Source organism: Gigantopelta aegis, chromosome 11, assembly GCF_016097555.1.
Source record: "Gigantopelta aegis isolate Gae_Host chromosome 11, Gae_host_genome, whole genome shotgun sequence".
Taxonomy (NCBI): Eukaryota; Metazoa; Mollusca; class Gastropoda; order Neomphalida; family Peltospiridae; genus Gigantopelta; species Gigantopelta aegis.
Window position 1 is genome coordinate 34,080,933 of NC_054709.1, and position 12,435 is coordinate 34,093,367.

General features: G+C 41.2%; 1 protein-coding gene across 1 annotated transcript; it reads left to right on the forward strand.

Moving 5' to 3' along the window:
* Positions 1-1,790: 1,790 nt before the first annotated feature.
* LOC121385148 (neurofilament medium polypeptide-like) lies at positions 1,791-10,641 on the forward strand. Its single transcript, XM_041515686.1, has 3 exons — positions 1,791-1,887; positions 6,483-7,179; positions 10,515-10,641. Exons 1-3 carry the CDS (start codon positions 1,791-1,793, stop codon positions 10,639-10,641), a joined length of 921 nt encoding a protein of 306 aa, XP_041371620.1.
* Positions 10,642-12,435: the final 1,794 nt, after the last annotated feature.

Below are 12,435 nucleotides of genomic sequence, written 5' to 3' on the forward strand. Positions count from 1 at the left end.
TCAGCTATTGGATGTCAAAATCAATGTGCTGTAATGGTGTTGTTAAAGGGACATTCCTGAGTTTGCTGCATTGTAAGATATTTCCGACTGATAAAATATTTCTACGATTAAACTTACATATTAAATATATTTTCTTGTTTCGAATATCAATGTCTGTATATTCAATGTGTTTCTGGTCGTCTTAATATTTGTAAGAAGCTCAAACTGGATTTTGTCTTCACGTACGAACATTTTTTTTTTTTTTTTTTTGAAAATAAAATGAAATCTAACCTATTACAAATATTAGAACGACCAGAAACACGTTTAATATATACAGCCACTAATACTTTATGCAGAAAAAATATATTTGATATGTAATTACAATTGTTAAAAAGTCTCTGTTAGTCGATAACATCTTAAAAATTGCGGCAAACTCAGGTATGTCTCTTTAAACATAACAAACTTTAATTTTAACAAGTACTTTGGATGTACGGAAATGAGTAATATAAACAATAACATTTATATGGTGTCTTATTTTAATTGTAAAAAAAAACGTTTCAAAAAATTTAAAAATACGCCGTAGTGTTTAAAAACTAGTTTTTGTTACTTTAAATAGTTAGTTGTTTGTGGTCAGTGGGAGAGAACTCTATTAGCCTTATGTCCGATGGCTTAACCCTTTAAGCACCGATATCTGAATTATTTACTTTTCTGGCACGCGCTGTTTGGTATTCAACCAAAACCGGAAGTCATGGTATTGACGTTATAGCATGTAATATACCGTAAACGAACGCCTCAACGTCAGAATAAATAAACACAGGTCGTGTCATCTTTTTTTTAATCTTTTTTTTTCAATAGACTGTCAACAATTTCTCCCAACCGTTAACACTCTTTAACCAGTTTACAATATTACCGTGTTTTGTTAGGCATGTCACCGGCCTCTTTGATGTGCTGACTGATATCCCTCCGCCGCTCTCTGTTACCGGCGGTGATACGCCTTTCAGTGGTGTATTTCTCTAATCGCACGTGACATGCTGTCATAACACGCTGTTTTCCTGAAGAGGTGATGCGTTCTGGTTTATCGTTTGGTTTAACCTTCTGTGACAGGCACGAATGCGTGGACAGTTATGGTTTTGTTTTCACGTCTGCACAATTCGCATTTTATGCATTCTTCCGATCGTCGGTTTCTCTTTGATCTCGAATGGCAAAAAGAAAAGAAAGAAATGCTGGTTTAAGCAACACCTGAACATGTCTTAGAACTACGGCTGTCTGGTGTCTTATTTGCACAATTGGTGGAGAGACAGAAAGAGGAAAGAGAGAGAGAGAGAGAGAGAGAGAGAGAGAGAGAGAGAGAGAGGAGAGAGAGAGAGAGGAGAGAGAAGAGAGAGATGAGAGAGATTGAGAGGGAGAGGGAGAGAGAGAGAGAGGAGAGAGAGAGAGAGAGGACGGGGGAGAGAGAGAGAGAGAAGACTTTGATTTTTCTCTGGGAGAGAAGAGACGGGGAGGGAGGAAGAGAGAGAGAGAGAGGAGAGAGAGAGGCGAAGAGAGAGAGAGGAGGGGAAAGTGGGAGAAAAAGGAGAGGGAGAGGGAGAAGGACAGGGGAGACAGGGAGGAGAAAATAGGGGAGACGGAGGGAGAAGGAGAGGAAGGAAGAGAAAGAAAAGAGGGAGACAGAAAGACAGGACCAGGGTAGGGGGGACAGGGAGAGAGGAGAAGTGGGTGTGGGGGTAGGGGGATGGAGGGGGGAGAATTTTTGTGAATAAAATCTAGGTGGGAGGAAAAGAAGGAAGGGGGGGGGATGTAGGGGGAATTTGATGGCCTCGTCGGGGGACTCTCAGAGTTTATCCGAATGGGAGGGGCGGTGGGGAGGGGGCCCACGAGTGGGGGAAAAACCGCACAAAGGCCGAATGGGTATGGAGCTATCCTGTCTAGGAGAGAAATATAAAAATCCCTTGGGGTAGGGGGGGATAGGTAAATGAAGGGTTTCCTCTTTAAGACTAATGGGAAAGGTCAAAATTAAGAAGGGGGGTTGACACAGCAATATCCGAATTAATCAAATATCTCAGGGTGCTTAATTGTGGTGTCGTTAACCGAAAAAAGTTTGTTCAAGGGGAAAAAGGGTCTTATTCATGATCTTGTACGTTACCGTCTTTAAGATGAACTTCTTCTTGATTTCATTTTCATATAGCAGAAAACAAATTACTTTGGTTGAGTGTAAAAACTTTTACTTATTCTTTAATCGTATCCAATTTTATTGGTGTTATGGAGAGTTTGTTATGGGTCCTTCACTTTTGTTCTTCTTTCTATCTGATAGGGGAAAAAAATTAAATCCTAAATTAAAGGTCCTAGTGTCAAAGGAGAAACTGGGATATTTCGTTAAGGGGGAACATTTATTTGGTAATAAAGTATCTACAGGATTAAAAGGATCAAAGGTGGGGGGGGATAAAATTTTCCATAATTAAGGCGATTTGGAACAGAAGGGGACTGAAACTGTTTAATGGTCTAAAAAAGGGATTAAAGGAAAAAAATAAAATTGAGAGGGAAGAAAATGTACTTTATTTAACCATCTTAATAACCACCATATTAAAATTTATTAAAGGATATTTTGAAAAAAATAAGGGGAATTATGGGAAATGGTCCATAAAAGAAAACTAAAATTGCGAGAGGGTTGGAGTATGGATTTTCACTCCATCATGGTTTAGTTTTCCCCCCCAAGGGGAGGCGATAGAGAGACTTGGTTTCCAACAATTAAGGGTAATTTGTATTTATTATCCATTTTTTAGAGAAATAAAGTCCTTAAATCCGTGACAGTATGCCTTTAACTCTAGTATAATAATTTTAACAAGTCTTACACTGGACGACAAGGTGGGTTTCCCGAAAAATATGTGGCTAAATATAGCATGACCACCATCTTTGTTTCTTTCATCAGTTGACCACAACGCATTCTGGGTACATTTAGTGTGTTGAATGTGTACGCATTAAACATTGTCGTCACTAGTTAATGCTTGTGACGCATTCTCAAGATTACTTCATTCAGGAAAAAAAAATTCTAATAGTAAATGGAATTATTTGGTTGTAATTTCTTTAGGCATATACTCGTAGCTGGAGGTATAAGTTTTATGTTTGCAAACAAAAATTAAGAAATATTTTTGGCGCGAACCGCAATTATTGCAACTTTGACACAGCACCTTTAAACTGTTTACTGAAACTATCCAATCCACCCTGGTGTTTACATTACCACAGACTGGTCGCGTGTCGCATTTGTCACTGTGCGGTTCGTAATATCTCATATTGGGCAATCGCCTAGTGTAAACGTAATATCAGTCTTGTATTTGCGGTTTGGCGGTGCGTGGCTTATTTGCTCCCGGCCTTTGCACGGTGTAGCACCAAATCGATCACCGTTGGGGGGAAAAAAGCCGGTCTTGCTTTAATTGGACTGGCTTTTGCGGGGAGTATAGACTGGTGCTTGGCTAGCTGTCATCGCAGATTGGCGCACGGTTTTCTCAATTCATACCACGCTCTCTCCAAACAAGGGGATTTAGTGTCCCGTCCCATCCTTCATGGCTAGCCTTCGTAATGTCAACAAGAGGCTTTTAGTGCGCAAGTGCGGAACACTTCGTCAGGTTTTTAAGTTCTAAATATCCCTGAGGTGGGGGCGTTTTGTGGGAGGATCCACAGAATCGCGATAGGGGGAGTGGCCAGATAGGAAAGTTAAGCCCAAAGATGAATTTATCTTGAAGGGAATTTGTAACTTAAAATTAAATACACTATCTGCGGTAATGGGGGTTTAGTGGCCATCTGTTCAAAAATATTAATAATTTTCCTGCGATAGTGCACACAAAAGAGTTCTGTGTTTGGGAGAATAAATAATCAACTGTAGTTTATAGTTCGCAGTATGTACAGATTAGTGTGTAGAGTGATACATAGGAGGGAGGAAAGGGGGACATGTATATTCATTAAAACATGATTGGGGGGGTTAATCGTTTGCCTGCAACTTTCTATTTACCCTGTTTATCTTTAATCTTCTGTTTGGTTTTGTAATTTTAAAATGGGATGCAAGTCTTGCTTTTTCTTTGAAAAACACGGACGATAAGGTATTTAGAAATATACTGATCTATTTATTATTTTGGGGGCAAGACGTAACCTAGTGATAAAATGCTCGTTTGGTACACGGTCGGTTTGGGATCGATCCCCTTCGGTGGGCCCATTGGGCTATTTCTCGTCCCAGTCAACGCATCACGACTGGTATATCAAAGGTCATGGCATGTGCTATCCTATCTGTGGGATGATGCATATAAAAGATCACTTGCTACTAATGGAAAAAAAAGATGTAGCGGGTTTCCTCTCTAAGACTATATGTCGAAATTACAAGATGTTTGACATCCAATAGCCGATGATTAATAAATCGATGTGCTCTAGTGGTGTCTTTAAACAAAACTAACAGACTTTATTATTATTTTTAATGTATATTGTTATGCTGGAATTGTTGCTGTTTTGTTTTTTCTGGTGTGTTTGTTGGTGTATGTTTTCGTTGTGTTGCTATATGTAACAGGGTTTTGGTGTGTTTGTTGGTGTATGTTTTCGTTGTGTTGCTATATGTAACAGGGTTTTGGTGTGTTTTAAAACACAAGAATGTATAGAATATAACTAAACAAGAACCCCCCCCCCCCCACACACACACACACACACACAGAGGACACACATACACACCAAACATACACACACACACACACACAGAGACGGAAATACACACACACACACACATAGACACACATACACACACACATACACACACACATATACACACACACACACAGAGACACACATATATACACACACACACACACACACACACACACACACCACATTACACATACACACACAGAGACACACAAACACGCAAACAAAAACACCAAACTCATAAACGTCATGTATACTGATATCGTAATTTATTTCTTCTTTCGTTTATTTATTTATTTGTTTCGTTCTCTCTGAGTTTTACGGTTTTTAATATTTTATTCAGGTACATGCATTAACTTTTTAAAAACGTCTATGACGTGAACTACTTCGCATTATCAGAAGAAATACGAAAAGGTGTATATTTAGTTATTTATTATTATTAGTGGGGGGGGGGGGGGGGTTTCTACCAATAATTTCATAAGTACAAAAACATATATACATGTTCTAGGAAATAAAATGAGGTATAAGCTACTGCAAACTCATGGACGACCAGAAACACACTGGATATAAAGACACCGATATTCTAAAGAAGAACATTTATTTCAACTGTAATTTTACACGTTAAAGGGACATTCCTGAGTTTTCTGCATTATTTACAATGTTTCGACTAACAGAGACTTTTTAATGATTGTAATTAGATATCAAATATATTTTTCTGCAAAAATATTAGGGGCTGTATATTAAACGTGTTTCTGATCGTTCTAATATTTGTACTAGGTAAAATTTCATTTTATTTCCTAAAATATATTTATTTCGTACGTACGAAATTATTTGAAGACTTAATCCAGTTTGTGCTTCTTACAAATATTAAGACGATTAAAAACACATCGAATAAACAGACACTGATATTCTAAACAAGAAAATATATTTAATTTGTAAGTTTAATCGTAGAATTATTTTATCAGTCGGAAACATCTTACAATGCAACAAACTCAGGAATGTCCCTTTAACACATCAAACGTATTAGTCGGAAACATCTTACAATAAGAGGACGCTTGGAACATCCTTCAAGGACTGTTCTGTAAAAAGGACACAAATCGTGCTTGCTCGATGGAAACGTTTTCTTGCGTACTTAATTAAGACGAAACAGCTTCATTAGTTCACATTGCTACCCGCACGACTCAATTTCCACTCCGTTCTCAACGTGACCAGACGTTCTATTTGAAAATCGATGTTCAATTTGGCAGCAATTCCTAAAGGACGTGTCTGTGGACAAACCCGTCTATCTGGCGTCCAGTGAACCGGACACGGTATCGGACGCACAGCCATGCGCATGAAGACGGTTCTGTGAGGGTGTTGAAATCCACTCTGACCGTGTACTCCCACAACATTAGCGAGACAGTCCGCGCTGATCTGTACAATAGAAATATCACATATGCTTATGGAAATAGCTTCTCATCAGACAAAGGGGCAAAGAGGGAGGGAGAGAAAGTGCGAGAGAGAGAGAGAGAGAGATAGGGATAGAAGGAAAGAGAAACGTAGATAGAGGAGGGGGGTAGACAGAAACAGAACTGGCCCAGAACTGGGGGAGGTGGTGACATTCTCTAATGACGAGGGCGCAGTCACTAATGGGAGGCGGGGGGGGGGGGGTGGGGGGGGGGGGGGGGGGGGGGGGGGGGGGGGGGGGGGGGGGGGGGGGGGGGGGGGGGGGGGGGTAAGACAGATTTCTGGGGTCAAAACCCACATATTGGGGGGGGCCTGGGGGGTAGGACAAAAAGCGTACATTTTGGAGTAGGACAAAAAGCGTACATTTTAATTCTGAAAAGGGGCAGACACCCACCCGGTTCTAACGGAACTGGCTAGTTGGAACGAAATCCGGAATGAGTCTCCAACTGACAAGTCACCAGCTGACAAGTCACCAGCTGACAAGTCTCCAACTGACAAGTCTCCAACTGACAAGTCACCAACTGACAAGTCTCCAGCTGACAAGTCACCAACTGACAAGTCTCCAGCTGACAAGTCACCAGCTGACAAGTCACCAGCTGACAAGTCTCCAGCTGACAAGTCTCCAACTGACAAGTCTCCAACTGACAAGTCACCAACTGACAAGTCTCCAGCTGACAAGTCACCAACTGACAAGTCTCCAGCTGACAAGTCACCAACTGACAAGTCACCAGCTGACAAGTCACCAGCTGACAAGTCTCCAACTGACAAGTCTCCAACTGACAAGTCACCAACTGACAAGTCTCCAGCTGACAAGTCACCAACTGACAAGTCTCCAGCTGACAAGTCACCAGCTGACAAGTCTCCAACTGACAAGTCTCCAGCTGACAAGTCACCAGCTGACAAGTCACCAGATGACAAGTCTCCAACTGACAAGTCACCAGATGACAAGTCTCCAACTGACAAGTCTCCAGCTGACAAGTCACCAGCTGACAAGTCACCAGATGACAAGTCTCCAACTGACAAGTCACCAACTGACAAGTCTCCAGCTGACAAGTCACCAGCTGACAATTCACCAGCGTTAAAAAGCGAAACAGTTTTCAGTAGGACGAAACAAAACCGTACATTTTTCTCCTCCTCCTCCCCCCCCCCCCCCCCCCCCCCCCCCCACCCCCTCCGGTTCAAATGGGATTTCAAAAGGATTGGGATAGGACTATCAAAACGATAGGAGCACAAAGAGTTAGTTATACCTATAGAGCAAGAGGACACAAACACACACATATACACAGCTAGTGGATTGAGACATAGAGGGAGAGGGAAGGAAGGGGAGAAAGAAATGATGAGAGAAAGAGTGTGTATATGCGTGTGTTTGTGTGTGAGAGAGACTGAGAAAGAGAGAGAGAGAGAGAGAGAGAGAGAGAGAGAGAGAGAGAGAGAGAGAGAGAGAGAGAGAGAGAGAGAGAGAGAGAGAGAGAGAGAGAGAGAGAGAGAGATTGAGAGAGAGAGAGAGAGAGAGAGAGAGAGAGAGAGAGAGAGAGAGAGAGAGAGAGAGAGAGAGAGAGAGAGAGAGAGAGAGAGAGAGAGAGAGATTGAGAGAGATAGAGAAAGAGACAGACAGCGTCAGAAACAGAGTTATAACTTAGCTTTGAAATTTTACGTCATAATTTGTTATTTGTATTGTGAATGGTATTTTACTGGTCGAAGGCAGTGATAATTGGTTTCCTTTCTGTGGGAAAGTGCATATAAAAGATCCCTTGCTGCAGTAGGAAACATGTAGAGGGTATCTGATGACTACGAGTAAGAATTACCAAAAGATTGACAGCTTGTGGTCTACAAACTTAAACCTGTAATGGGCTATTTCTCGCCCCGGCCAGTGCACCATGACTAGTATATCAAAGGCCGTGGTATGTACTATCATGTCTGAGTGATGGTGCATATAAAAGATCCCTTGCAACTAATAGGAAATGTAGCAAGTTTCTTCTTTAGGACTATATGTCAAAAATACTAAATGTTTGACATCCAATTTCCAATGATTAATAAATCAATGACGTTCTAGTGGTGTGGTTAAACAAATAAACTTTAATTGTAATCTATAACTTCAGCTACATGTCCAGTGTCATTCAATAGAATATAATGTTATTTTTATTTGTATATTCCGTAAATGATCATTGAAGCCTCGCCTACTTTGTCTTGAAAATGGATACGACTTTGTGTTAACTAATTTGGATTAACCTTTTTTCATTTCAACTTATTGTTGTGCTTATATCAAGTGGTTAGTGAGAGAGAGAGAGAGAGAGAGAGAGAGAGAGAGAGAGAGAGAGAGAGAGAGAGAGAGAGAGAGAGAGAGAGAGAGAGAGAGAGATGGGGGGGGGGGGGGGTAGTTGTATTACACCTACCCACCGAGTCGTTAAAACTCGCTCTGGGTGGGAGCCGGTACCGGGCTGCGAACCCAGTACCTGCCAGCCTTATGTCCGATGGCTAACCGCCACAGCACCGAGGACGGTGGATTAACCTTGTTTGGTTCTGTAATTATTCGATTCCTTCCACGATATTCCGTTGCGTTTTCCTCCAATTTACACCGCGAACCCCGAAGACGAATGTGCTTTAAATAAGTTGGCAATACCCGCACACACACGCAGACATGCACACACCACGCGCGGGTGCGCGCTTGCCTTTTTGCCCCCCGTTTTTTTTCCCCAGCAAATTTCATTATTATTTCATTGTGTTTCCAACTGCTGGGATGTCGACAAACAAATAGCCGTTCGTCTGTCAGTGTAGTCTGTAATCCTAGCGGGAAGCGGGGACACGGATACAGAACAGAAACCTGCACTATAATTTCTCCGATTTGTCTGTGTTTAAATCTAGGATTAGAGACAAGCGACAAACAACTGACATGGGGGGGAATAATTGTGATCGATGGGTTGAGATAAATCGTCGTTTTTCTTTAAAATTAGATTGAAAAAAAAAACGAGAGAGAGAAAGAAAGGAGAAAGAAGCATAATTGAGTTTTCGAAATAAAGACCTCCGGTTTGTCCTTTTTTGTCTGTTTTCGAAAACCAAGGTGATTTGTTTCCCCCAACTGAGATCTCTGTATACGTGACACAGGTTGGGTTACGTCACTGATGGGACACGTGTTGGGTGGTGTTAGACGCAGTTTAATGACTTAATTCGTAATAGCGAGTAGGTAATAGGGTATGTCCAAATGTTTTGTGTAGCTTGCCATTGTGGTGTTGTATATCATTATAACTGTTTGGTCAAATGAGCCACGAAAGTTGCATAACCGGCCATTCACAAGCAGACCTACTTAAAACTACATCAATTCTGATGATGCAGTATGCATGCATTTGCATCTTGTCAGATGGAAAGTGTGTTTTACAATATCTATGCAGCTTTTAGGGTTATCAGAAAGAAGTGTTTTATTTAACGACGCACTCAACACATTTTATTTACGGTTATATGGCGTCAGACATATGGTTAAGGACCACACAGATTTGGAGAGGAAACCCGCTGTCGCCACATAGGCTACTCTTTTACGACAGGCAGCAAGGGATCTTTTATTTGCGCTTCCCACAGGCAGGATAGCACAAACCATGGCCTTTGTTGAACCAGTTATGGATCACTGGTCGGTGGAAGTGGTTTACACCTACCCATTGAGCCTTGCGGAGAACTCACTCAGGGTTTGGAGTCGGTATCTGAATTAAAAATCCCATGCCTCGACTGGGATCCGAACCCAGTACCTACCAGCCTGTAGACCGATGGCCTGCCACGACGCCACCGAGGCCGGTCATTAGGGTTATTACTTTCTGTTGTTACCTTTCAATTAAACGTAGATGATTTTACTATTTCCTTTGTCATTAATGTATTCTTTCACCGATGTTTGGAAATGTTTGTATAGTTAAACACAAAAATCAAATAGTTGCGTATAGGAAGGAAGGAAATGTTTTATTTAACGACGCACTCAACACATTTTATTTACGGTTATATAGTGTCTGTGTTTTGCTGTCGTTGGTTACGTTTTGTTTGTTTGGGTTTGTTTTGGGGGTTTTTTGTATGTTTTTTGTGTTTGTTTGTTATTGATTTTTATTGTTTGTTTTTTGTTTTTTTGTTTTGTTTAGTTTGGTCTTCTGTTTTTAGAGGGGGTATGATAAATGAGTAAATGTTTATATGTTTCATGTCTCATTTCTAAAATGTGATTATATAAAAACGTAAACATGCATGTATGTTATGGTTATCATCATATCAGTCGTAGAAAAACACACAACATCACTTTCCGTCCGTATGTGCATGCGTCTTTCCGTGCATCCTTTCGTCTATGCGTTCATTTATCATGTCCTAAGCTAATGATTTGTAGCTCTCCTAAAAACCCGCCTACACTTTTCTGTCAAGACTTTCGTACATTCTGTATGTCACTTCAGTTTTCAGTGTCAGCGGAACATCCGTAAAACGACCTGTCAAATAAGCGGTTATTCGGGTTACGTGTTGTCATCCCGAACCACGGGGTACCAGTGTGCGGGAGTGACGTTTCCGTCGAGAACTCTTTAGACTGTGAGGCGATATTCTACCCCCACGTCACGTGTCGTTCGCTAGGCATTTGCTAATCACCGGTTTCGGGTGCTCGCTATACTCAAGAAATTCCTAATCTGTGGAAGACGATTGTCCGTGATGCGAAAAGTACCACTTGTCTCTTTGTTTGAGGTGAGCAAGATAAATCAGCTGGGAACGAGGGGTCGCTGGAATCCAATGAAAAGTTGCACCAAAAACACAATCCGGAAAACGGAGCGGTGGGGTTTTTTTTTTTTTTTTTTTTTTTTGGGGGGGGGGGGGGGGTGGTTGGGGTTTCTTTTGGGGTTTTTTTGGGGGGGGGGTAAATCAATGCCAAGTGTAGCTTGAGTGTCCTCTAGCGTTGTTCATCTCTACTTCTCCCCTACAACATATACACAAAGGGGAGGGCTAGAGGTCACTCGAGATATGAACGAGGGGTCGGTGGAATCCAGTGAAAACACAATCCAGAAAACGGGAGCGGTGTGTCTTTTTTCCCCAGATAAGTGCCAAACGTAGCTCGAGCGAACTACTAGCGTTATTCAATTATATGTGAGAATATCGACGTCCACATACTTCGTCTTACGTCAGCACAACAATAATGGAGTTTCAGACAGTGGCGGCGGGTTTCTTCGTCTACCGTCGACACCGTTTACCAACATGTAAGTTTAATGTAAGTTTCGACTCAGGAATAATTGAACTAAAGCTCTGTGGCGTCAGATTTAGGAAAACATGCGTATTTCAGACACAGTAGCTGGCTACCATTTGGTCGTCGACGATTGCCGAAGTATTACACACAGTCATCTCTAACGTTGATAAAGACTAGAGGACACTTGAGCTATGCCAAATGTAGTCTGAGTTTTTTGCCGTTCGAGAGCTAGACGGACATTTGGACGGTTACGATCGCCCCCCTGCTGTCGGAGATAACTCTATAGCGAAAACACGGAATTTCTGTCTACGTATTTAACCAGAACATTATTGAAAGGGGGTGTTGTCGGGTTTCTTACTGCAGTGTGTGTATTATTGGTTAATATGTTAAATATTTTTTATCGGCGAAATCGAAAATGATCAATGTAATGGTGTTTAGCGTCAAACATTGGGTTATTGTTGTATTAGAGCGGGAATCGTCAACTACCCGGTGGCAGCAATTCCGTGTTTCGCTATGTAGTTATCTCTGACCGAGAGAGCTATCATAACCGTCCAAATGTCCGTTCAGCTCTCGAACGGCAGAGTACTGGGGCTATGCCAAGTGATAGCAATTGGACTTTGAAGAAAATGATTACTGCATGATGGCAGGAAATTCCGACCAATTTTGGATTCGTCAAATTCGTTCAAAAATGATAGAGATACTCGAGCAAAATAAGCTGGTCTGAAAACTTTTCACCATGCATCTTCATCATTCTACCAAGAACATTAGGTGTAATCCATGTAAAAATGCATAATGAATTTTATTTGCAATCCTATATAGCTATTTGGTGATAATGCTAATATCAACAAATGTTGTTATATACGGATTCGGGCAGTTCGTTTAATTCGAGCAAAAACAACCGCTTAAACAATAAGTAACAATTAGTTGACATCCAACAGGCGATATTTAATTAATCACCATGCTGTTGGTCTCTATTTAAATAAATGTTAACTTTTTCACTGTCCTGAACAGACAACTTAAAGTGTGTGTGTGTGTGTGTGTGTGTGTGTGTGTGTGTGTGTGTGTCAGAATTAACAATAAGTAACAATTAGTTGACATCCAACAGGCGATATTTAATTAATCACCATGCTGTTGGTTTCTATTTAAAT